Raw genomic sequence first — 27,513 nt, 5'->3', positions numbered from 1 at the left:
TTAAACTATCTTTTTACCTGGCCTGGCATAGGTGTTGAGGGTCTAGCAGTGAGCAAGAGAGGTCTCTGCTGCCAGTCATGGAGTTTCTGGGTCTGGGAAGGATCGAGATGGCCAGCTAAGCCCCTCACACATAGCATCTGATTTCATCCTCACAGTACTCATTTAAGAAACTAATTTATACAGAATTCGAGTAAATTTGTAAGATCCAGTCTTTGAAGGCGGTCCTCATGCTGGACTCTCTGCAGCTTTTCTTCTCTTCGAAACTACCACATCCCCCCACCCCCCCACACACACATTCTTAACCCCTCCCCGTGGTTCCCCAGCCTTTGTTCTCCCTTCCCCCTTCCCCAGTTGATTCCCAAGTAAGTTAGTTTCTCCCAGATTCTGATTTTGTACTTTTTATCTACTTCCTTTTTACCAGTATGCTGATCTTCATCTGTGTCCTTGGCTCAGGCTCTTGCCCTGTTTCCAGCTTTTCACTGGTGATTTGTTTGAACTTGTGTTACCACCTCTGGCCTCTGGAGCCGAGCGTTTGTGATAAATGCCAGATTACTGAATTATCTCCCCTTTTCCAGGAGGAGGCTGGTTGAAGCAGCAGAGTTGTGACTCTGTGGGTTTCTAAGAACCACAAAAGTGCCCCAACCCCCGGTCTGCCAGGGGGACCCTCAGAATCGGCCCAGGCCCCATCTCCTCTTGTCCTCCTCCCTCACTCAGCTTCAACCATAGATTACCATGGAAGTGTTTGGCCTTATTTTAGCCAGCATCCAGTTTATTTTCCTAACTCCACTCACATGTTTCTGGGGTCACAGAACCCATGCTTCTGTCACTGACCCAGAATTTCACGAAGACCTGTGTCTTGGATGATGCCTATTTGTCAAGAGAAGTCTTGGTCTGTTGTTGATTTTCTGGGTGTGGGGGCCTCAGTAGGTGGCAGGTGATAAGAGGCTTTGGATGAGGAGAATCAGATTGAAATCCAAACCCCAACCAGGTAAATGTAGGCAAGTTACCCCCCTTCTGCCCACCCCCCCCCCCCATGAAGGTTAATAATACGGTTATGAGGATTAGCTGAGACTCTCTCTGTACGGTACTTCGCACCCTGCCTGACCTGGAAGAGGTGCTCCTTGAGTATCAGCTGTGGCTGTGAATGTGTGTCACACACACATTTGTTGTGAATCTGTGGCTGTCGGACAATGAAGTCAGATCAGAGTTCGTAAGCTTCTAGCTTTGATGAGTAAGACAGGGCAACCAGTTGGCTCCTGCCTGCTTTTGAAGAGAGGACACAATTCTTCAAGTCACTTCTCTTATCTGGCTGCAAAAAGAAACTATTGGAGACTTTGGGGTTAAAAACATTGCTCAGGTCCAAGTAGTCAGCATTACCAGCCTGTCTATTTATTGTATTTCTCACATGGCAGGTCAGGCATTCCATACAAAGACTAAATTTTCCACAAGCTGGGGTATTTATTATTGAATGCAGTTGGTTTTCTTTTTCTCATTTTTGTTCTGATTAGATCCGTTTGCCATCCCTTGTTTCCTGTCTCTGGTCTGCAGATGGGCTAATAGACGACAGTTTTATGCCAGTGACCTCAGTGATTAAATGCTCTTCAGGTGGTAGAAAAGTATTAACGATTTTCTTGTCTCGTCTTTGAAGCACATCCTGACTCCGAGGGCTGTGTCAAGGGAATGAGGTTAAGAAAGTCTTTGATATGAGTTCCTGTACAATCCAGCGCTAACTTTGTTTTCTTCTCCAGGACCTACAGATAGAACGAGAGAGGAGTTCATATAATATATCTGGTGGCTGCACAGCCCTCATTGTGGTTTGCCTCTTGGGGAAGCTGTATGTGGCGAATGCTGGCGATAGCAGGTGAGCACATTCTCTGTCTGGTTCTTCCTGGTCTCTAATGCCTTCCATAATTTTTATCTGGTTTAAAATAGTGATAGGAAATAAAATAACTCTGTTTGAGATTAGATATTGAGAAAGATGATCTTTCTCCATGTAAATAAAGTGCATCTAAGATGAATCATCTGGCTGGTATTAAGAGGTAAATGCTGTCTCGTACCTGCCCAGAGTAGCAGGTCACGTATAGACCTGTGATTGATCTGTATACCTGGGATTAATACCTGTGGCTAATCTAAACTGGTAGGATACAAATGTGTTTTGACTTCAGAACCTGATCTGCAGTAAAATCTTAGCAGAGGCATAAAACAGGAGAGGGGAAGGAGGAGAGGGCTTTAAATGAAGGAAGTGTTTGGAAGGGACTGGGGAGGACTCTGTAGCTGCTTCTACTTCTGCCCAGTGACTTTGCTCCGTCCCCTCCCAGAATCCCATGAGTTTCTCCCTTTGTGCACAAGCCCTTAAAGGCTCTAGTCTCTTTTCTGGGCTCAGCCGAAAGGAATTTTGGCCAAGAGATTTTGGTTAACCCCTAATCTATCCAGCATTATCAGGAATAAGATACATTTGGGTTTTATTTTAAATTACTAATGTGTCCTCACTTAACGCGCAGGGAATTTTAAACTTCTAGATTTTGTGAAAAGTGTTCTAATACGTATTACATACGTGTCTGTCCCCTTTGGTAACAACATAGGTTGGCTTTCTGCTAAAGACCGACTCTTTGTTTTGAAAGCAAAGTACTAGACTCTGTGCAATACGTCCTTAGAGGATGGGTGGTTTCCCTATGCAGCCTACAGTGTTAGGAGGCCCTCGTCCCTCAGTCCCCTGTCTCTGGGTCACGTGCCTCTTTGAGCATCCCTGCTTGCCCTTGGCCCTGCTCCAGGTCTGTCCCCACTGCCTCCCCTTCCCTGCAAACCTCAGGTCATGGCCGAGGACTGACTCCTGGCCGAAGACCAACTCCAGTAGGCAGCAGGGGAGAAATTTAGCTTTGACTTCCATTTGCAAAGCAGGACAGCCTGAGGGAGTCTTCATTCCCTAGAGGGAATCATCCTTTCCTGGTCTTCCCACTGAAGATTCCAGAGAGTAAGGAGAATGAACTGCCAAGGCAGCAGTATTTGGAGTTTGACAATTGATGGCTTTTGAAGGTCTGTTTTATTTTAATGTGTATGTGGATTTCCATTAAACTCTATAAGCTATCTCCATTTCAGCATGATATTTTGCTGGGTAAATGGAAGTGTCTATAAGATACCATGTTTATCCCGTGGCTTCCATTCCTCAATGTCTTGTCAGAGTCCCAGCAGGAGACAGACACCTACTCAGGTGGGTCAACTGAATGAAGCAGTGAAAGGAACCCCGCACAGGGGTCGGGCTGGGGGTGGGGCACTGGGGCTCAGAAAGACTTTTACACCTGAGGCCTGCAAGACCCAGAGAGGACTTGCTCCAGCAGAGCCCAGGAGAGTGGGGTCATGTGTGAGGGCCCCTGGGCAGGAGCTACAGGAGAAAAGGGAAGAAATACTTTGACTTCTTTCTCTTCCATCCCCCACCTCTACCCTTGCCTCTTGCTGGGGCTGCCCCGTGGATGATCTCAGGTGGGAGCCAGGTGACAGGGAGCCCACGGAGTACTGGTCACGGAGGTCAGCCAGCTAGGGCATGCACACAGACCAGGGTGGCATCGGTGGGGGGGGGGGGGGGGGCAGCTGCAAGCAGCACCCCTGCTGTCTCCCCTTCCCTTCTCCCTGCCAGGGTTTGAGCTTCTTGCACATAGGAATCTTCCATCTCCAGGGGCCTTTTAAGACTCACACTGAGGAGCAGGCCTTTGGGCCTGTTTTTCTGTTCCAGGTCTTGCATTAGATGAGCAGGTAAGGAGGTGATGCCCTTCTCTTCTGAGTGAGACTGAATCAGCAATTCAGCTGTTGCACTCATATCCACCCTAGGCTTTATGTCTAGTTCCATGCCCTTTGCAATGAGTTTGCTTTTCTAGCCCTTCCATGACTAGGGAGGTGACAGAGTGTCTTGCTCCCTGGGAACAGGTCCGCTCCTCATCTCAGGAAGCACCTCTCACCAGATGATCCCTAGAGAAGAGAACCCAAATTTCTGGGCCTGGAGTACCTTCATGTTGGATTATCCTCTTCATAGATACAGCTGCTCCCTGGGGCCTTCTCTTCATTTTTGAATCTAGTTTTCTTCAAAGCTCCTAGCTCTTTAACAGAGCCACTTACCCAGCCATGCCTTCTGTCCTCCTTCCCGGAAGCTCCAGTGCCCTGTCCAGGATCTGCCAGTCTCCAGGACTCATCTTCTGGACTCTTGTCCCCACCCTTCCCCCACCCCACCCCACCCCTTGTGTTTAAAGTGCCAATTTCTAGATCAGATCTTGAACTCCACATCTGTAAAAACAGTGGTGGTGGACTAAATAATCCCTAAAGTTTCTGGCATTCCATGTATATTACCCCATGAGGAATGACACTTTTGGAAGATAAAGTGATGCTATACTTGTTGATTTTCAGTAATTTTTATTCTTCTTAGAGTCAGTTTTTGAAATCTCAGTATAACACAGGTTCCCATGTTTCTAAATGTTCATAAAAGTATGATATTTTACAGGTTCCCAATAGTTTGAAAAGCCTGATAGGTACTTTATCCTCATTAAAGCTATAAAGCACACACATGCACGCACGCGCACACACACACACATATTATCCTATGATAAAATAGCATCTTTAAAAACCTAATAAGCTAAATTACATGTGCAGTGTTCAGGCTCCAGTATCTAGGTATGAATTGGGGGTTTTATGGCTGATCGGTTGGATTTGCTGTTCATGTATGGGTCATATGTCATATAGAAATCTAAGAGCAGTAAGAATTGTTATTTGTGTTCACCGTCTGGAGGATAACCTATAGGACATATATTCATTAGGGTGCTATTTTTAGCTCTTGTATGAACAACAGTTATTCACTATCTTCTTCTGTAAGATCATTGCCTAGTTTATGTGCCAATAATATAGGTATTTGAATTTACAAAAATAGTCAGTTATTCCCCAGAATCAACAACTAAGTGAACTTTGATCAGATTTACGTAAATGTGGGTCCATCATTACTTCTGAGCAAGTAGTCATGAATCCAAGGGCTGAATTTAAACAGATGATTAGAGTTGACAGAGTTCTGTAGCAATAGGGCCCTGATTAATTCCTATTTTTTCTTCTTTATTGCCAGACATTGGCTGTTGTATGTTTACTTTAAATTTTGACAGGTTTTTTTTTTTTTAATGTTTTATTTATTTTTGAGACAGAAAGAGACAGAGCATGAACGGGGGAGGGTCAGAGAGAGAGGGAGACACAGAATCCAAAGCAGGCTCCAGGCTCTGAGCTGTCAGCACAGAGCCCGACGCGGGGCTCGAACTCACGGACCTTGAGATCATGACCTGAGCCGAAGTCGGACGCTTAACCGACTAAGCCACCCAGGCGCTCCAAATCTTGACAGTTTTGAGAGTGAAAACAAATCTTTGTCATAGGTTCACTACCCCATTATTATTCACACTCAGGGAAGGAGAAGCATTGCACTGGTTTGATTCGGAAGCTACTGGTGGTAAGGAACTATTTTCTGAGCCACTTAGCAAACTGTGAACCATTTGATTCCCCATCAGGCACATGTATGTTGGCAGTTTTTTTCAGGAGGGGCTGCCTCCTGTTGTTGGTGGCTTTGTAGTTTTTGAGTCACTGACTCCCCTCGGTGTAGTATGATGCACCTCGGTCTACAGTGATGCCAGGTGACTAGTGCAGAGTTTGGGACAGACTTGCCTTTCTTTCCTCAGCGACTGGTGCACAGCCTGGAACAGATCTGCCCTTCTCACCTCAGCCGAGGTAACTAGCTGTAGAGGAACACGCAAGAACTACTTGATGCGTGACAGTTGCTTTATTTTTCCTAGGCAAAGGCAGCCAACTAAACACCTAGGGGATCATAAGGGACTAGGAAAGAAGCAGATGGTGGGCGGGTTTCTTCTTCTAGCAAAAAAGAACTGGTCGTGTGCAAATGTCATGCAAAGCAATATGCAAGCTATCACCCATTGTGTTTGAGTCATTGGCTCCTTAGGGCTCGGAGGGATTCTTCAGTTTGAGAAGATGCTTTGAATTCATTTTAGAAGATGATTTCATTTTATTTCTATGGAGCTAAGGCACTAAGGAGGCAAAGCCGGTGCCACTTATTTGAAACAACGTCTGAAGGTTTGGCAACTGAGACTAGGTGAACTCATTCAGATGAAAGAACATCGTTGAAGACTTGTTAACTTGATGATTCCACTCTTGCCAAATTTATAGTAACAGGACAAGAAGACATAAGTGCTAGGCACATGTTAAATACCGTAACATAATAAAGAATTATATCCAATTCTCTCAGTAATTTAGTGACAAGCAGGCATTGTTAATGTCAGATAGGTATACTGAGGCACAGCAAAGTGATTTCCCCCAGCTGGAAGTCAGAGTGCCACATATATATATGTGTGTGCCATATATATATATATAGATATCTATATAGATATATCTATCTATATATATATAGATATCTATATAGATATCTATATATATCTATATAGATAGATATATCTATATATATCTTAAGTAGGCCCCACACCCAGCATGGGGCCCAGTGTGGGGCTTAAACTCATGACCCTGAGATCAAGATCTGATTTGAGATCAAGGGTTGGACACAACTGACTGAGCCATCCAGGTGCCCCCAGTGTCATGTGCTTAGTGCCTGTACCTTGGGATTTCCCATCCGTGCTAAGACTTACAGGGTTTTTTTGTTTGTTTTTAGAGACATTTTCACGTCTCTAAAATCAAGAGTTTCTAATTAACTTTTTTTTCTTTCCTACTTGTATGTAAAATGATGGCATACATTATAATCAGTGGCATCTTTGATTTTACCTGAAAAGGTTTATGGAGTGTAAACCTTTGAGGGGATGGCTGCACTTAAAAGCTATTTTAAATACATTGCAATAGTGAAGCAGATAAGCTTTGAGTGGTCCAGTTCATTCATTCATGATACAAGGAATGCTATTTTCTCAAAATGAGGGCTGCCACCCACTTTTAAAGGTCTCAGAGTTCTGTGATAGCATTGTAAATTCTGTGTTTTAATTTTGATGATTATCTATTGAAAATAACAAGCATTTTCTGGATTGCCTGGCTGACTATGTTGTAAATAATAACTGCCTTGAATTCAGATCCCCATTTTGTCATGTTCAAGGTCCTCCTAAGGAAAGATCAGGAAGGTCAAATGTGTTCATGATGTAGCTCTATCTATAGGAGTGAAGAAGCATTCCACTAATTGTCCTTAAAATGAAGCCAGGAAGTCCAGCCAGGGTGGCTTTCTTTGCTATCTCTTTCCCTCATTTTTAATTGTCCAGAATTATCCTCCATCTAACTTACAGCTTTCCATACTCATTCAGAATATGGAAAGGTGAATTCCTCTGGTAAGTCTGAATTTTCTTGAGGATAGGAGTTAGGTTTTAAACAAGACTGCAACATTTCTCAGTTCAAAACCAGTTATATTTCTGTGGTGTTTTGTCTCTCAGCCTTCTCTGCTTTGCTAGTGGTAAGACAGTGAAACATGATGTAACTTCCTCCAACCCAAGAGAATGTAAAGAACTATTCCCTCCTGTTGATGTTCATGGACATAAATGCCCGGTACACAACCTTCCTGAAACTGCTTACTCATAGGTGGTTCGTCTATCCATACCTGCCAGTGAGCTGCTTCTTTGATAATGGCCTTCCTTTGAGTCCAGAAGTATATTTGATCTTCTTCCATTGACTACATTAAGTTCACCACATCTCTCACTGTGTTTCACAGGTATCTGAAAAATAGTATGGAGAAAAGTGAAAATTAACTTCCATTCTCTACTGTGAAAGTTAAATTGCTATTTCTACCTTTTTCTGCATGGCTCCCTCTCTTTTCTGTATATATTTGCATAATCCCTTAGCTATACCCATAACCTGTAGAAGGGAATAGCAGAAAGAAAATATTACTATCAAATACTCACAAATACATGCAAAGACATAGAGACTGTGATGGCTCATAACAGTCTCTCCTTTTCCTATCAAGCCACTCACTGTCTACACAGAGGGCATGTAAGAGACCCTTCTCTCTCTGGACTTCCTCCCTATCTCTTCCCCTTGGATATTTTTGAACCTGACCCTGACACCCCTTGCCCTGAATCAGTGGTTCTCAAAATGTGGTGCTCAAACCAGCAGTAGTATCTGGGACCTTGTTAGAAAAGTAAATTCTGGAGTTCTACCCCAGACCAACTAAATCAGAGACCTAGCATATAGGGCTTTAGCAATCTATGGTTTAGCAAGCCCTCCGGGTTATTCTGAAATATAGAAGAACCCCTGCTCTGAAGTCTACTCCTGGCATCTAAGAGAGCCAGGAAAGAGCCACTGTGTCCTTAGGGTTTAAAAACTACAGCTCTTCCTGGCCTGTGGCCAAAGTGCCCAACTCTGAAGGCTATCCAAGCATCCGGCCCTCCTGGCTGCATCCAGACACCACATGCTGGAGGGCTTCTGTGGTGATGTTCCCCCTTAGGCTCTCCGATGCTGCTGCCTGAGGTGGAGGGGCCCTGCCTGCACCTGTCAGCTGGCTGCAAATTCCTTTTTGCCAGTCTCCTACTCTGGAGCATAGGCCCTTCTCCTTGAAAAGTGTGAGTTAGAGTAAAGATTTCTCCTATGGTTTAGCTCCTTATCTCAGATTCCCACTGACTGCTGGATAGTTCTGAAGCCTCCCCCCCCCCCCCAGAAGCCCCCATTTGTCTCTGAAATGGGTCAAGCATGCCCCTGTGTGGACTTCTGGTCTCTTATGGTTGGGCCCCTGGCAGAGTGCACTTGTGGCTGTGGTTTCCCCATCCCACCCAAATCATGCTTTGAACAACTTTACTCCCATGGAAGGGCTGGGCCGGGAAGTCTCTTGGCATTTGTAGGAATGGAATATTTGCACATACAAATACTGGCATAAAATGGTTCATGATCGTACCTTTTATCTATCCTTAGCTGCTGAGATAGGATGAAACAGTGCATCAGTGTCACAAGGGAATTTTCCAGTGTAGAATCCTAAAGTTTTATCTTTGGGCCACATTGGCCATCACCATGATTTTTAGGGTTTAGTCATCTAATTTGTTGATCATGTGAAGTCAGGTAAGATGAGCTGGCAAGATACAGAAAGACCTTTAGTACCTGGCAAAGTAGGCTACAACTCACCAGGTGAAGTTTAACAACAGTGAAGGTAAAGTGTATTACCTGTTGAAAGGGGGGAAAAAGCTAGCAGGATATAAGAGATGAAGCTTATCAGTGGCTCACATTTTTTAAAAATGTATTTAAGTGGACAGTAAGTTCAATCTGGTCAGTGTGGTGTAGACACCAGAACTTAATGTAATCCCAGACTGAAGCATTTGAAGTATGAGGCAAATAATACATAATGTTTTTTTGTTGGCTTATTTTGTCTCAGGCATTCTTTCTAGTTTCTAGGGCTTTACATGAGTAACCTGATTAATCCTCACACCAGCCCTTTTGGGGAAGAACTATTATTAATCTTGTTTTACATGTGAAGTCTCTCTCTAGGTAACACAATTCAACATGTGCATGAATGGACAGGAATATTCCAGAGGCCAGAGTGGTGAAGAGGTTTAGAACCATGTTTGAAGGGATAGAAAAAAATGCAGACTAAGTAGAGTTTGTTAGTCACATGGAAAGATAATTTGTATTGATGTAAGAGATCTTTGGATATTCGTCAGGTACGAGGGAGCGTGGAAAGGGTTGTTCTCCATGAGTCGGGGACAGAGGTGATAGCCACAGGAGGAAAGGGCAGTGGTTAGGAACATGGGCTCAAACTGCCCGAGTTGAATCCCGGCCTGGCCACTTGTAGTTGTATGCAAACTTGGGCCAATCTCACGTGTCCAGTGGCTCAGTTTTGCTACCTGTAAAGGAGATGATGGCAGCACCACTTTCCAGGGAGGACTAGATGAGCAGACGTGAAGAAAGCATTCAGCACGGGGCCAGGTCCACAGTAACTGCTCAGTAATGGTTAATTGCTTTATTGTCATTGTACTTGGTACAAACTCAGAGCTGAACACAGATGCAGGGAGCTGCTGTGGAAAATGCTGGGTTCTCTCCTAAGGAAAATATTTGTGCATCAGCTCTATGACCACCTAGCAAGAGTGTTGCACTAAGTAATTTGATTTTTCAGGGTCCCCATTAAGTGCCATGTTTCAGTGACTTTAGGGGAATCTTTGAAACATTGTGATGTTTCCTTTTTCCTTCTTATAAGAAATTAATGATCTCATGATTTGTATTAGGACAGGTACAAAGGTTTCCTGCTTTGCAATGATACGTTAGGTAGGCTAAGTGTGGAAACAATAGACGCTCAAATACACTAGTCTGGAGAAGCAGTGGCTTTGTGTCTTGCAGACATCTGAGGACCTGGCATGAAGGAGGCTCTGTCGTCTTTAGCACTTGGCTTCCATGGTCTCTGGAGGTACGCCTCCATCTAGTCAGCTAGAAAGGGACAGGAGCCTGGATGGGGGTGGGGAGCAGTCAAGGGAGGTGTTTATGGCCCTGGCTCAGAAGCAGCACCTATCGTGTCTGCATGCTTTCCACTGGCTAGAATTCAGGCGAATACCCATCCCGAGAAAACAAGGCTTCTGGGAAATGTATTTATTCTAAGTTGTTTTCCCTGGACCAAGGGAATTTAATATGATAAACATTTGGCAGATTTAGCCACCCCTGGGCATTGAGAAGGGAATTCATGGTAGGTTCAATTAGTGATCGTGTCTTTGTTCATTTCTGGTACATTTTTCCCCATTGAGCTGATGAAGCTACAACTTGGATATCATTGTTTTTTAAGCCCAAACAGTGGTGATCTCTTTTGTTGCTTTAATTTTGTCACTGTTAGTTTTAGAAGAGGTGCCATAAGTTCAGCTTAAATTGTCAGATAGCAGAGAACTAGCTGTTTCACCATGATCCACTTTGATCTTGGAAGCATATTTGAATAATGAAAAAGCCTGCAAGTAAACATCATACTGAATATATTTGTCTTTAGGAAGTTCATCACAGAAAGCAATACTTATTTCATGCTAAGGAAGAAAGATGGCATTAATCGGGTGTAGGCTATGACTATACTGATGTTTTAGAAATTTCTGTTCTTTTGAGGTTATTTTAAAATTCTTATTATGTTGTAGAGATTTTTTTTTAATTTTTTAAAAAAGTTTATTTATTTATTTTGAGAGAGAGAGAGAGAAAGCAGGGAAGGGGCAGAGAAAGAGGGAGAGTGAGAATCCCAAGCAGGCTCCACACTGTCAGTGCAGAGCCTGATGCAGGGCTTGAACTCCCAAACCATGAGATCATGACCTGAGCTGAAGTTGGAAGCTTAACCAACTGAGCCACCCAGGAGCCCAGGTTGTAGAGATTTTTTTTTTTTTATTTTTTTTTTTAATGTTTATTTATTTTTGAGACAGAGAGAGACAGAGCATGAACGGGGGAGGATCAGAGAGGGAGACACAGAATCTGAAGCAGGCTCCAGGCTCTGAGCTGTCAGCACAGAGCCCGATGCGGGCTCGAACTCACGGACTGTGAGATCATGACCTGAGCTGAAGTCGGACGCCCAACCGACTGAGCCACCCAGGCGCCCCGTGAGATTTTTAAATGGCATACCGGTTCCGGTCAATAGTTCCACGAAAGAAGCCATTGTTATTTTAATATCACATAGATGAGCAAACCCCATCACAGAGCCTGTACCTTTGCCCGACATCATACTGTGCACTGTGCAGCTAGAATTCAAACTGAGGCCCGTGAGTCCCAAGTGCGTGTACTTAACCACTACCCGATTCTGTGTCCTGACTCATCCTCCCCCACCGTGTAGCTACACATACACTTTGGCTGTGGGTGGGTCTCCTTGGCCACTCTCTGAAAACCTTATTTTAGGTTTATATCTTATTTTTTTTATTTCACGTTATCTTTGTTTGTTTTTAAATAATCCACATACGTCTTGCTTGGGTTGTTAAGACAAGCCAATACTGAGTCAGACATCGGGGCCACCAGTCTGAGGTATGAAGCTGATTTGCATCAAAACCATGCCGGGTAATGACCTGAGAACAAACCATCCTCCTCCGTCAGGAGGAAGTGGGGCCAGCTGCTACTTTATACCTGCGATGCTCTGAAACCCTTTATGAGGTGTTCTGGAAAACTACTTCCCTTTGGGAAGGTGCCAGAAGGATGAGTCAAAGGTACCATGGAGGGGTGGAGGGGTGGAGAGGGGAGAGACACGAAACTAATCCCGGGCGGTTTTATTGGCTCCACCAGCCGAGGGGCAGGCTGCAGCAGGAGCGGTGGTGTGGTGCTTGTGGTGGTAGCAGCAACGGTAGTGGTCATAGTAACATTAGTGGGCACTGCGGTGGGGGCCAGTATTTAAAACAAACATAAAAGAGAGTCTGCTCCTGGGGCACGGGCGGCTCAGTTAAGCGTCCACCTCTTGCTTTTGGCTCAGGTCCTGATCTCACAGTCATGAGATCCGGCCCCACCTGGGGCTCTGCGTTGAATGTGAAGCCTGCTTGGGATTCTTTCTCTCCCTCTCCCTGCTCCTCCCCTGCTCTTTGTCTGTCTCTGTCTGTCTGTCTCTCTCTCCCTCAAAATAAATAAACATTTTTAAAACATGTTTTGTTTTTTTTTTTTTAAAAAGGGTTCACTCTTCACATAGAGGGCAGGATGTAATTCTAAGGGAAAGGTGGCACCTACCTCCCAGGCTCATAGGCAGCCACTGACCTGTGAGTTGCTAGGTCAGAATGAGAAAGGAGGTAAGCTTTGAAAAATGCTCAGCCTTAATATTCAGTGGTAGACAAAGTGCTAGGGTCACTAATTCAGGGCCTCTGAGGGCCTGAAGGTCAGCACTGGACAGTGGGGAACTACCAGGAGCCCAGGTCATGGCTTCCTGCAAGGCTCAAATCTGGGGAGATCCTGTGGTACAGGTCCCAGGGGATTGAGCCCCATCAGAACTGGTACAAGTGGCATCTGAAAAGTTTCTCTGGGCTTGGGGTTTGAGGCATCTTATCTGTCTATTGGCATCTGAGCCGAGAAGACGGCGGAGGAAAATGGATCAGGGCCTCAGGAGTTCAGGGAGCTGAGCCGGCCAGGTTGGTTTCTGGCTGGATATTACTTAGTGGTCACCAAATTTCAGAGCTGTGGAAGACATCTCTGAGATCCATTAACAGGATCTTTTTAACTCCACTTGTTTCCAAAGCAGGGAACGGAGGCTCAGAGAGTGGTGTGAATTTTGGACCATCTCACAGCTGGCGTCAAGTTTGGAGTTTACCTCCTGGTCTCTGGGCTCCCAGCCCCGTGCTCTTTCTGCTACCGTCTCATTGAGGCAACCAAAGGCAGCATCACGCATCTGTACTCCGGAAACCTTCCTATTTTTTTTTTGTTGCTTCAGGGTTCTGTATTTATGCTCTTTTGTCTTAGGCATGTTAATGTTATCAGCCAAGGAGAAAATGAAATATTCTTCATAATGCCCTCAGGCGGGTGGTGGCTCAGCAAAGGGTTAGTGGACAGCAATAGTAGGGCAGAAAGAGTATTGGATGCGAGAAACAGCCGATCCTACTGAGTGCACGCGAGGCAAAATCTTGCCAAGGAAAGAAAAGGAAGGGAACGTGGGTTCTAGTTTCAGCTCTGCTCCTGGCTATCAGTGGGAATTCGAGAAAGGCAATTTCTCTGGGCTTCAATTTCCTTATCGGTAAAAAAAAAAAAAAAAAGTGGGAGGCAGGGGATTTGGGTTAGACCAGTGGTTCCTGGAGTGGTTACATAAGAATCAGCTGAAGTGCTTCCAAAAATAAATGAATGAATGAATGAATGAATGAATGAAAAAACCTCCAGCCTCACCTTACTGATTCTGATTCAGTAAGCCTAAGAGAAGCCTAACAATTTTTTTTTTTTAACCCCCTGAGAGAGTGCACATTGGGCATTTATCTCATGTGGCTGGTACATAGTAGGCACTCAGTATATGTTAGCTATTGTGTGTATTAAAATAGAGAGTCAGAGACGCTAAGTGTTGGTTAGAAGTGTAAGCTTGCAAGCCAGGAGGCCTGGGTTTGAATTCCAGCTCCATCATTTACCGTGTGACCTTGAACAAGCAATGGAACCATTCTGTATGCCAGTTCCCTCCTCTGTAACATCAGAATTTTAACAGTCCCTGTATCACAGAGGCATTGCGAAGATTCAATGAGTCAATTTGATTCAAAAAATAATTGAATGTCCCCCGTGTGCCAGGCAGTACTCTGGGAACTTGACACTTAGTTAAAATGGAGACAACCCCCCCTATCCTCCTGGAGCTTGCGTTTTAGTGAGGGGAAGACTGGCAATCAATAAAATAAAGACGCAAAACACACAGTGCATGTAAAAGCATTATTACATGCTGATTGAGTGTGTTTGAAGTATTCAGACAAGTGCCTTCCTGCCATAGGGAAGCATCTAATAAAGTTGTTGATATTGATTATCAATATATTACGATTACTGCTGTTACTCCTAACACTTTAGAGTCTGCCACTTTAGTAGGTCTTAGATTGTCATGAAAATAGGATGCAACGTAAAATAAATTTTACAGTACAGATGGCTTGACTATGAAAGAGCTACATTACCTCTGGGACTGATGTAAAAGCATGTGTTGGGAACTTTTCAGATAGCATTCCTGTTTTGGGACTCTCGTGTGGAGTACAACCCATCTTACCTCATACTGCCGCCAGAGGTTGCCTCTGGACTCTAGAACTATGTTCTTACCAGATTGGATCTGGACAACATGCTGAATTCAAGTCAGCACATTCTATACGACCATTGCCGGTGGAGGACGGGGGCGGGGGGCTCCATGTTGTTTACAGTCATCCTTGAGGTGCATTGAAGGCACACTAGGCAGCCCTTAATATTCTTTCCAGCTCTCAAGCTTTGTGATTTTTTTTTTTTTTAACCTAGTGTTTTGGCAAGCATTGGTTGTCTCTAAGTAACACAGAAAAAGTCATCCCCGACCCCCACCCCCCAGCAAAACCCTTCAAAAAGCCTCAAGCCTCTCAGGCATTCAACAAACAAACAAGTTTTGTGTTTTTTTTGTTTTGTTTTGTTTTGTTTTGTTTTGTTTTGTTTTGTTTTCCTTGCAAGACATAGCTGTGAAGTCAAGGTCATGCTTCCCAGGGAGCTAAGCAGCACAAGAAGCCCTCAATCATGCTGCTGGGCGCGGAGCCTGCCTGACCCTTTGCGTTGGGCTGTGCTTGACCACCCAGCTCTGGGATCCTTGCTTTTCTCTCCCAGTGGCATGCCAGGCAGTAAAAAGCCTTTCGCAGTTACAGAGTGGGAACTCATTCCCTACCATGGGCCTTCAGACCTGCCTGCAAAAATTGGATTCATGTCATTAATTTTCACACCGATTCATCTTTGTACTTGCCCCCCCACTGGCCCCCCAGGGTTTGGTTCTTTCCTATGTCAAAGTTTATGTATAGTTCCACTCCCCCCGCTCCCACACCCTCAATCGTGTTCTTTGTAACTCTGAGCTGGCAAGTCAGAGCCATAACTGCCCCCAGGATTCCAAGGACATAGGGTCACTCTTCTAAGCAGGCGGCTCCAGTTCCCAATTGGCTAGACTATACTCCCTCTTCAGACCCTTCATTTAAATGAAGTCATATAGCAAAGTCTCAGTACATAAAATAAATAAGAATACTTGTGGTAGGGCAGTTATAGACTAGTTAGAACACAGATTCTGGAGACAGCCTAGATGGCTTCTGGTCCCAGCTCTGCCACTTATTTATGGTGCTGTGTGACCTTAAAGTACCCAACCTCTCTGTGCCTTTGTTCATTTATCAGTGAAATGGGGTTGATGAGACACCTTACCCATAATAAGGTTGGTAGAAGGATTATAAGTGTGTAATGTGGTAAGTGTTACCTAAGTTCCTGGCATCCAGTAATTGTTCAATACATGTTTTTATTACTATAATGATCATGATTATTATCCCCTATCTCAGTTGCTTATGGTTTTCTATGAAGTTTTTATTTTTATTTTATTTTTTCAAGTTTTATTTATCTTGAGTGTGTGTGCACACACACATACGTAGGGGAGGGGCAAAGAAAGAGAATCCCAAGCACGCTCCACACTGTCAGTGCAGAGCCTGACACGGAGCTCAAACACACAAACCATGAGATCAGGACCTGAGCTGAAGTCAAGAGTCGGCTGCTTAACTGACTCAGCACCCAGGTGTCCCTCTGTGAAGTTTTAAAAACCACCGCACGGTACTGTGCTTTCAGCACCCAGATTTTCATATAGTGCTTTTGCCTACAGAAGGCCCTGAATAAATGTCAAATAAAAAGACCTAACCAGCCATTCTTCACGCTGTGTTCCAGAAGGGATGCTTAAATGATTTAGGTTGTGTGCAGTCTCTCAAACAGGTTTGTTCAGGCCCTAGAATTGATGTTGGTGACTCCATAGCCGTTCCTTTTGCCCTCTGTTTGAGGCGTGAGTGCTGCCTCATGGGAGGTTGCGTAAGGCTTCGTGTGCATGTCATGGCCACTGTGATTGTGTTGTGTAACAGGCTAACGTAATATCCACTTAGGAACACCCGCACACACACACGTTAGCTTTTCCTGGCCACCAGGAAGAGCTAGACTAGCGAGTATGTAATTACGTGATGCCAAGGCATTAGTTACTATTTTACTGCATTGCCAGCAGGCAGTCTTCTGGTTGACCCGACATTTCTATAAGAACTTTGAGGCCTACCACACTGGGAATGTCCAGTGGTGCTCGAAAGAGAAACAGCACTCGTGGGTTTCCCAACATATCCGTGCATGATGTATGCAGTGTGGGCACATGAGAACGTGTGATGAGCTGTGCAAAGTAAGCATGTCCCAGCACAGTACTCAGCGAAATCGGACAGAGAGGCAGACAAACCCCAGCAATCTTTTCTGTTAGAATTTGGCGTTTCACAGAAGTTTACACCCTGCTGTATCTAGCTTCAGAGATATACTGATTATTTCCACCAGTGTTCTTGGTCCCGTCTCCTCCCGAAACCCAGACTCTACCTAAGCCCTCAACCCTCACTGTCTTCATTCATTCCCTCTGCCTACACACATGTCCCCTCTCTGCTCTGTTCTCCTCTGGCCAGTTCCTTCTCCTCAAGACCCTCCCAGGAAACAGCTGTTCCTGTCTCTACTTCTCCCCTCCTCATGGCCTTAACCCTAGCCCCATCACTTCCTTGGAATACAGTTTTCTTCCCCCACCTTACTCACCCTGCTTATGGAGGAGCTGACTAGCTGCTCTCTAAACACTTTCCCTCTTCCTCCTGGGCACGGAACACTACCCTGCCAGCCTTCTCTGCACTTAGGCGAGGCTGTGTGGTTTTAGCCGAGGGGTTGTGCGCAGAAGTGATGGGTGCCACTTCTCCGATATGACCCACAAAAGACCCATAAAATGCTGTAATGCTTTAGTTGTGTCTTCCAAAACGGTGTATCCAGGTCCTAACCCTCAAATCTGTGAATGTGACCGAGTTTGAAAATAGGATCTTTGCAGATGTGATTAAGAGGGAAGTTAAGGTGAGGTCATCCTGGATTAGGGTGGCCCTAACCCCAATGACTGGTTTTCTTACAAGGCCAGGTGAAGGCAGAGAGAGCCAGGGAAGATGACATGTGAAGGTAGAAGCCAAGTTGAGAGTTAAGCAACACGGGTCAAGAACTCCAAGGCTTGCCAGGACACACCGGAAGCTAGAAGAAGCAGAGAAGGATTCTCCTGTAGAGCCTCAGAGGGAGCAGGACCCTGCCGACTCTTGATTTCAGACTTTCAGCCTCTAGAATTTTAACAGAGTGGATTCCTGTTGTTTCAGGCCACCGAGTTTGTGGGGATTTATTCCAGGCCTAGGAGACTCTTGAGCACCCCATCCTTTCATTCTCCCTGTTCTGGGATAAGAGGTTGACCACCAACACTGGCCTGGGAAGTATGTGCTGAAGCGGCCAGAACACCCAGCCACCTAATTCCCTAGGACTCCTTCCCCCGACCTCCCAATTTGCTAAGTGGACTTGATGTTTCATATGTGACATAAACGTATCATGTTAAGCCACTGGGATTTGTAGGGTTTATCTGTTACAGCAGCTAGTAATACCTTAGCTGAGACACCTACGTCCAGAAGGGACTGAAGGCAGCTGCCATAAATGCATAATTTGTCCCTTCTGGAAGCCATCTCTTTGGTGGCCTCAAGGATTTTACTCTGTCTCCTGCCCCTAAAATGCAGCTCACCCCGGGGCCAGTGGCTCTATACCCCACCCTCAGCCACCTCATGCACCTTCATCTACCACTTGTGTCCTGATGCTGCCCAAACTGGACTGCTTTCCACATCTCATGACCGCCTCCCTCTGGTCACCTCCACGTCCCACCTCTCTGCAGAATGCCAGGGCTCTTCCGTGCAGGCACATGGCAGGGTCAGCCTTCTGACTTTGCTCACACTTTGATGTTCCTCTTCGCCGTATCCCCGAGTCGAACCTGCTCTCCAGGCCCATGCCTTGGCACGTAGGGTAACAGCTATCCAGGTATTTGTCGGACAGCATGACCAGGAACATGCTGCCTTTCAGTGTTTTGAGAGATCCTGTTGTGAGAAATAGTACATAGGGAGGATTTCTAGTTCTGACATCCCTCTAAGAAATTCCCAGGTCTGTCCCTGGATTAGGGCTGACCTCATCCTTGTGACTCCCCTGGTTTTCTGACCTGCAGTCCTAATGCCATATATGCGCCTTCCTTGCAGAAGGTTGAGAAAAACAGCTCCGGGTGAAATGGGTTGCTGTATGTACTGGCAGGGATCCTGCTGAAGAACCTGCTGTTTGTTTCATCACAGAGTCCTCTTTCCTAGGTACCACAGAGGACTTTCCTGTGCATTTTAGGGAAGGGCCGGGGGTTAGGAGGGATGTTTTTTTCATTTTGGACCCTGAGATGAGTCAACTGACTGGGCTGGTTTTGGTGCTGCTGTTAGGAAGCGTTTGTGACGACTAATGCCAAGAGCCTTCCAGCACGTGTGTTTTCTATTAACTTAATTCCTAGCTTCCTCTGATCTCCCCTAGTTTCATTTTTCACATATATCTATTTTTTATTTCATCTTGTGTCTGTGTGTGTAACCTCTCTTTAAATCCTTTCTAGAACAAGGTAAGGTCTAAATAAATAAGATGTCCTGCAAACGTGTTCATGCTTAATGTGCCCCAAATTAAAGGAATTTTCCCAAACGGTGCCTTTCTCTGGGTCCCCAATTTTGGGGTGCTGCTGCAGCACCCGATTACTTAAACAAGAAACCTAGAATATGGTGACCACGCTTTCTCTCCTCCTGTGTATCAGCAAATCCTGTCAGTAGCCCAGAGCATCTCTGATAGGCTCAGTAAGGGAGCCTCATGAGGGTTCCTTATGGGGATCGCCACTCCGCTGTACCCAGCCAGTCACTTCCCAAGACGACTAATATGTGGGTGGCCACACCACTTCCCTGTTTAAAGCCCTTCAGGGACTTTCTATCTGCAGAAACGAGTCCGGATTCCAGCCGCCTTTGTCAGCCTGCCTTTACCTTTGTCTCCTGTCACTTCTCCTATCACAAGCCCTGGCAATGCCAGACCATGTAATTATGCACCCCCCGCCCAGATCTAAACCATCCTCTTCCTCTTGTTTTTAAAACATGCTACTGCCTCCCACCTTGTCTGTCCAGCATCACCCTGGGATGTCTTCTAGAAGACTCAAGTTAGGTATCACTGTTTCCTTGGTGTCTTCCCTGCTTCCCCTGTCCTCTCCCAGGCAGAGACCTGTTTCCTGGTGCTTTTCTGTGTGCCAGAGATCCAGGCAGCCCCCTTCTCTGTTGTTTTCACACTGCAGCATAATTGAGCATCTCTTCCGCCCTCTCCTAATAGGCTAGAGCTCATCTGTGGCAGGAATGGAATCTTAGCTTTATATCCGCTCAAAGCTCTTCCAGAAGCAGGCTCAACTCTACTTAGGCTCTCCAAGAAATTGATTATAAATAGCACTGTTGTTTGAAAAGACCATGACAGCATTGATGCCATTGTGGACTTTAAAGTGTTCTTTAAAGGAGCCTAGGCAAGCAGATGCACCTAGTCTGGGGATGACACTACATGGTGGGTGCACAGGGACCTGGGATATGGAGGAGATGGTTAATTGTGGGGAAACGGTCCCTGGCACATGGAGACACCTGATAAACATGGCCTCGGCCCCACTGCCCTGGCTCCCCATCCAGCCTAACCCGAGTTCTGTCAGTTCTGATTCCACATTACCTCATGAATATATCATTTCTCGTGATTTCCATTACCCAACCCTCAGTCAGGACCAGCATATCTCACGCTTAAACTTCACGACAGGCTGTTGTTTCCCTCTTTGAGTTCTGTCCCACACGGATCCACTTTCCTCAGACAACAAGCATGATCTACTTTATAGAAGATACATCCTCTGCTCAAAGCCCATCTGGTCATCTTCACTGCCCCCGGGTCCAGCTCCTCATGCATGCCCAGTGCACACACCCCTCCCCCCGGGTCCAGCTCCTCATGTGTGCCCAGTGCACGCCCACCCTGGAGGTCTAGTGCACACAGTTGCTTCAGCCTGTGCTGCACCCCACCCTGCTCACCCTTGGCTTTCCATGTGGCTCTCCGCTACCAGTCCCTCCAGCCCCACTGTATACCCTCTACCCCCCCACCGGCCTCTCCCTCTGGTGCACTGCCCCCTTTCCCACACAGACCACTGCCCTTCCCAGGCAGCAGATTGTTCTCTCAGGTTCCCTGTTCCCTGTGCTGGGCATAGGGGAGGCACTCAGGGAGTATTTGTTGAAAGAAAGAAAGAAAACAAGGGAGAGGAGAAGTCTTAGAAGTTCTAATTTGATCAGTGAAAGTGTGGTGTTACTGGGGCTTCCATTATGCTCAAGGTCACATGGGTTTATTTTCAGTCAATTTTTTACGGCTTAAAATTTCAAGCTCCTTTAGAGGCTGAGCCTTCTGTGTGTTGAGAGTGTTGTTGGTGAGTACAGCTACTACCTAAGTTGAGGCAGATTTGCTTCACATTGATGGTTCAGCTCTGTCAAGCATTTGCAGCCATGGTCTCTTCTCGCTAATTTAGGGCATACCTAGATTTCCAGAGCATGGTTTCCCCTCCCGGCAATGTAGGACATAAGCCAGGGGACTTGTGTGTCCCCAGACAGTACCTCTCAACATACTGGCTCCGGAGTAAGTGATGTCTCTGGGTGCACACTCTGTCTTTTCTTCTGGGTCACTCTCATTTGCTCTCATTTCACTATTTTTGTCCCTGGTAATTGTCTGGAGGGAAATTCACCACAGTTCAACATTTTTAATATTACTGGATTTTACAAAGGAGAGAAGAGGGAGGGTGGTCATCACTGGCATGGGGAAGAAAGCCAGTGCAGGCAAAGAAAAGGTCGCGGCTGGAGTAAGGCAGGAATTCAGGACTGGAAAGAATCCTGGCATTTGTTAGAGGGTGGCAGAATGCATCTGTGAGTGTCCCTAAATGTTTCAGAAACAACCAGGAGGTTAGGTGGGAAGTAATGGTCCCCCAAGAGGAGGGTAAAACATAGCATAGGGTGGACCCTGAGGTGGAAGATAAGACGGGTTTCAGACTGGCCAAACCCCTAACCTCCATAGATCTTGGTCTCTTCATCCCGAAAATGAAACCATCAAACTAATAGGATTTTTAAGCTCAAAAAAAATTTTTTTTGTTTATTTATTAATTTTGAGAGAGAGCGAGAGAGTGGCAGGGGGCAGAGAGAGAGAGAGAGAGAGAGAGAATCCCAGTGTGGAGCCCAGTGCAGGGCTCAAACCCATGAACAGTGAGATCAAGACCTGATCTGAAGTCGGATGCTTAACCGACTGAGCCACTCAGGTTCCCCTAAGCTCAAAAATTTCTGTGAAGAAATGTCATTTACTGCATCTCTGCATGATGCACCTCTAGTAAATGTTGAATGATCTGCAGTAAGTTTTAGCATCGCATTAGTGATTCAACTTTCTGTATTTGACAAGGGTTCTAATTATCCTCTGAGAGAGCAGCCAAGGAGGCAATGAGCTGGGAACTCCCAAGAGATTGTAGCAGTTGATGTCGTACTTTTGGCTGCTTTGTCAAGTAGTGAACAGTTAGACTCAGAGCTGAAGAGAAGTCCACTGCTCATGAAGCAGATGGTCTGAAATCCGGGCCCACACGTGAGCGCTTACCCCATGTGGATTCAGTGCTCAGCCCGTGGTGGGTGCTCGAGTGTTTATTGCTATGGTACACTTTGCAGGATGCTTAAGGGTTTTGTATCGCAGAGTCCAGCTGGCATGTGCTTAGAGCATAATCTTCAACCCGAGACTCCGTGCTTACCCCTCAGAATGACTCGAGGTCATTTGGCCATTTAGCACTGTTTACAGGACAAATAATTATTTTAGTCATTCTGGGAAGTGGTCTGGCCACCGTAACCCTTCATGGAGAAGAGAAACCCACTTTGCTGCCAGATAGTTTGTGACCTCTCGTGGGTCAGACACCCTTTTCTTTTCTCCACAGTTTAAAAAAAATCTTTTTAATGTTTGTTTATTTTTGAGAGAGAGTGTAAGCAGGGGAGGGGCAGAGAGAGAGGGAGACCCAGAATCTGAAGCAGGCTCCAGGGTCCGAGCTGTCAGCACAGAGCCTGACGCGGGGCTCGAACTCATAGAACACGAGATCATGACCTGAGCCGAAGTCGGACGCTTAACGGACTGAGCCATCCAGTTTGTGGAGACCTCCCATCCACAGTTTAAAGGTATAAATAAAATGTAGCCAGCGAGAGAAGAAAGATTGCAGTTGCGTATGCGGAAAGATAAATTCTAAGCTTTGGCAAAGCTTATGTCCTGCTGCTGACGTGGAGAAAACACGGATGCGGTCAGAAGCTGTGTTTGGGTTAACTGTCCCAGTGACTTCTCCCACATTCATTCTCTGATGAACATGCATCGTAGATCATCTTTAAATTCCTTACTCCTTGGAAACTGGTGAAAACAGTTTTAACTACAAATAAACCCATCAGCCGTATAGCTACAGAAACTCCACACAGGCAGAGACCTCCCTTTGGTGAGAACGCTGTAGGCACAGATGAAATCACGCTCAGATAGCTTTCATCTGTGAGGTTCATGTGAACTCTGATGCCACCGGACCTCAAGGCAAAAATAGATGCTCTTGAAAGACTTTGTAGCTTCCGAGGGTTATTCATGTGGAAACCAAATGAAGATGTTGATTCTCATGAAAGAGCTCTCATGACTACAACGGACGACGCTAACTGATCCCAGCCAAACATGAGAAAGTGTGAACTTTTTCATCTGTGACTGAAGGAATGTGATTGTAATTAGGATATGTTACTTTAGGATTCCAGGCCAGTTTTAAGCACTCAGCTTCACGCACCACAGTTAGCCTTTTGAATAGCAAACTCACGTTTCGAATGATAACAAATGGCTCTATTAGTGCTCTCTCTTATTGCTTCTGAATCTCACTCTTAAATTGCACCATGCTGAGGCTGTAAAGGTTTGCTTGGGGAAAGCTTCCATCTGTGTTTCTCCTTTGAGAGGTGGTTGTGAATGGGACCAGCCAATGGGACCAGGGCGATTGTGCTCCAAGAGCCTCTTGTTCTCTGGAGTGTGGGACTTGCTGACTGATGCCAGACAATCAAAATGTAAAGCTGAATAGGGCCATAGAAATTGGGACACAGAAACATGGGATTTGATGGATTGTGTTTCTCCTGAGTGTCTTGTAGAGCGGTCTTGTCGTAGGAAGTGGCTCTCCAACAGGGTTATTATAAGAACAAGCTTACAACTTGAACCTTGACCCGAGAAGAACATTTGAAAATGGTGTATCTATGATGACACATTTCTGGTGGATTTACTCAAGTGTGTTTTTCTTCCAGTGAATTTACCTCTTCCTCAGCTTTTTTTTTTTTTTCCTTCCTGTGAGATCTATGGGAGTGAACTGGTGTATTTTTCTCTCACAGTTCGGAGGAAGAAGTAACAGACCCTAAGTAAGTAGTTTGTGTAGAACTTAAGATTTTTTTTTTTTACTTACGTGAACATTTTTATTTGTTCAACTGTACTAGCCCATAGTATAAATATTTCCTGTACATTGTTGTGTCAAAAATTCAAATGGCACCCCCACTCTTCCATGGAAGCTAAGTGAGTTTCTACTTTTGACATTAACTTTCCTGTTAATGAAAACAGGAAATGATTTATCCATTGAAAATTACACTCCTTATTTTGTCGGTGATCTTCTTCCTCTTTTCCTTTACTCTACCATCCATACTCCGATAATTCAGATTCATAACTGAATCTTAGCAGAGTGCAAGGGAGAGCGGGGATAGTAGTAGGCGTTACGGCTGACACACCCCACATGGTTGGAATGACTCAGTTGCCTACGGATACAAACAGTGCCCATTGGCTGCCGTCAGGCCAGTGGTCTCTCTTCTGGGCCTCACTACTGCTGGGAGTGCTTTTTCTGGTCGCCCACCCTCTCCCCAACCTCATTTTCCAGCTGCACCAATCACAGCATCCAGTGCTCCTTGTGAAGTCTAGAAGAAGAGGTTTTTCTTCTTTGACCCCTTGGAGATACTCTTTGGCTTTGGCTAAACCTTTGCTGACATCTCAGCTACCTCTCCAGTTAGCTTAACTAGGTCCACCTGGCTCATGGTTAGGAATCCTGGTTTTTCTCTCCCTCTCTTTGCTGCTGTTCCTGGAAGAGATTATTCCACAGCTTTTTAGCTTTTCAGCTCTTCGTGTGCCATCATCTCTTCCCTAGTTCTGTCAGTCAGCTTCTCAAAATCAGTTGCACAAACTCTTCTCATCCGCACCCCCCCCCCCCAACTTTTTCTCTATTTCTCAATAAATACCCTTCAGTGTTGCCAGCTCAGCAGTATTTCTGCACTCCCTGGCCTGGACTTCCTCTTTGTTATGACAACCTTCTCCTTCAGGCATTTATTTTGTATATGTATATGCACGTTTACCTCACGAAACTTTTGTAAAAACAATACTTTCTATTATTACATAAGCAGCATATGTTACTTGTGTACAGTTTTTTGAAATAAAAATAAATAAGATTAAGAAAGGAAAAGCATATTCCTACTGCCTAAGAATGATCATTTACTCTCGTATTTTGTTGGTCCTTCAGATATTAAGAGGTACCTATTGTAGTCCTCCACAAATCTTGTTCAGAATGAACACTCCCGGTTTCCTTCACATATTCTTCAGAGAGCTGGTTTGAACCATTCATCATCCAGGTTTCTGACCCTGGCCCTGTTCATGTGATTTTTTTCCCTTTTCACACATGGTACCACTCAGAACTGAACTGATCCATGCAGTGTAGAGGTGTTAGCTTTGCCCTATAAAGACCACATCTTTAAGCCCACTCTGACTTTCCTGACCACCGCCTCCCCCCCCCCAGTCACAGTGACTGTCTAATGCACTGAAACTCATTACAATTTGCGGCCATTTCAACCATTTTTCACATGCTTACTTTTACTTAGATTAATTCCTATTCTTCATTGTCCATCAAAAGATAGTGAAAGATTGTGTTGGTTTCTGAAGTCCAAATTGATACTCTGTGTGCACTATTTCTTTTACTTGGACCAAAAAAGCGTTGGGGGGAGGGTTGGAAATGACATGCTTTACTCTCTGAGAGGATCTGGGCAGACCACCAAGGACCAGGGCTTTCCTTTATTAGCCCTCACATGCCTTTTCTTTATTGGCCTGCTCTAGAATCTTACTCCAGATTGATACCAAGCCCCTCCTCCTCAGCTGACCGAATCCATCGTCTCATTGAAACTCGGATCTGACTTCCTATCTTTAATCTTCGGGCACATGTCTTCCCTGCAGTTCCTCCCCAATCCCTGACAGAACTGTGACAGCTTCATTTTTGAGGAGTTCAGGGCCCTGAGATGTAAATCTGTTGAAGCCAGAGGACTTGATCCCATTTATTGTGGTAGAACCCTCTTCTGAAATGGTTTCCTCTATCTTGGGCTTGGGCTTTAGTTTTTTGTGGGGTTTTTTTGGTTTGTTTGTTTTACTCAAGGCTGTTTCCCCTTTCTTAGTCTAACAGATAAAATAACAATAACATAGTATGCCTTTTGCTGTCTGTCAGCGTCCCACCTTTGCTCTCAGGCAGCCGATTAGTCTCTTCCTCAGTCACCTCTATTTTTCAAATAAAACTAAAGCAGACCAGTTCTGTTGTCTTCACCACATTCCATAAGCATAAATCAATTTTGGGTTTTAGTTTTGTGAACATTTTTGATAGGCTGGTCGTACTGTCCACCCTTGGGCTTCCCATCAGAAGTAATGGGATCTTAACTCCATACTGAGGTCTGAGTGTTTGCAAAAGGGCAAAAACATAAAGTCCAAAATATGTGTCTTCACCTGTAAATGTCAGAGAGATTTCCTATCTGTGCAATGAGAGCCATTTGGGAAGCTGGCCAGGGGCAACACCATTCTGCAGAGGTGAGTTAATGTTCAATCTGGTTTTTGTGGAAGGTCCGGGGAGTAATAAGAAGCTGCATGGCCAAGGCCTGGAAACTCTTAATTACCAGGATCTAGTCTGGATTTACTATTCTCAAAAAAGATGACTAAAGAAATCTATGGATAGAGGAGCACGTTTTATAAGTAACGAATGTTGGCCTTCGATCACACTGCAGTCCCTTCCTGAGCCCTGCTGGAACATGTTGAAGTCTTCTTTTGTTTAAGCTAGAGTCAGGTGCATGGCTTAGGACCAGAACAGCCTGTGTGCCTCTTTCCCCCTAATCCTGGTGATGAGAGAAAGTCATTCCAGAGAGGCGGCAAATACAGAAATAAAATGAGAACCAGAACAAGAAAGCCCTCAAGCTTCCAATCAGAACCACCAGTTGAAGTCAGAGTAGCAGGAACACGCCCCGGGTTTTCTCACTTGGCAAACTATTTAGAGAAGAGCCAGAATGGAGAAAGGCAAAGAGTGGGGAGGGAGAGAGAGCTTAGCTTTCTTCAAAGGCAGCCTCCACCCCAGTCTCTACCCCTTTTACTCCTGCAGGACTGTGAATGAAGCGCATCGCAGAAAAGAAAATGGAGTCAGTCAGAGAGAGAGATGCATGGTGTGGCTTTTTCCCCAGAGAGAGCAGCCCTAGACAATTACCTGACAAGCCTTCTGGGAGTAGGACGTGAGGCCACCAGTAGTGAAGCCTACTGTGTCCCTAGGCTGCAGCTCAGTCAAGTGCATCTGTCCCTGAGTCTAACCCACACCTGATAGAAAAGTGAGGAGATGTTAAGAGCTGTTCCTCTCCTAGTCACATTTGGGACTATTGTACAGATAGATATCTACTCTTGGAGAACAACAACCCATATTAGTATATTAAAGGCTCAGAAAAGCCCTGGGGCAGAGAAAAGTGTTTCCCAGACTCTCTGAGCATGAATTTTTTTTTTTTGGGGGGGGTGGTTTTCTATTACCACTCAGAAGAGTATTCTGTGGAGAACATTATAGAGGGCAACTTCAATTTATTGACTTACACTGTGAAGAGTTCACCAGGTAAATGAAAGAATATACCCATCTTTCTTTCTTTCTTTCTTTCTTTCTTTCTTTCTTTCTTTCTTTCT

The 27,513-nt window shown here is 45.2% G+C and overlaps 1 protein-coding gene across 2 annotated transcripts in view; it reads left to right on the top strand.

The window, feature by feature from the left end:
• Positions 1-27,513, top strand: part of PPM1H (protein phosphatase, Mg2+/Mn2+ dependent 1H) — a 254,727-nt gene that overhangs the window by 133,408 nt on the left and 93,806 nt on the right. For both annotated transcript variants that reach the window (XM_049625892.1, XM_049625891.1), the window contains exon 4: positions 1,749-1,861. In XM_049625892.1, coding sequence (XP_049481849.1) covers positions 1,749-1,861 — 113 coding nt within the window. The remainder of the gene's footprint in view (positions 1-1,748; positions 1,862-27,513) is intronic.

The sequence above is a fragment of the Panthera uncia genome, chromosome B4 (genome assembly GCF_023721935.1).
Source record: "Panthera uncia isolate 11264 chromosome B4, Puncia_PCG_1.0, whole genome shotgun sequence".
Taxonomy (NCBI): domain Eukaryota; kingdom Metazoa; phylum Chordata; class Mammalia; order Carnivora; family Felidae; genus Panthera; species Panthera uncia.
Note: the sequence above shows the minus strand (reverse complement) of the source record. Positions and strands in the feature narration are given on the sequence as shown.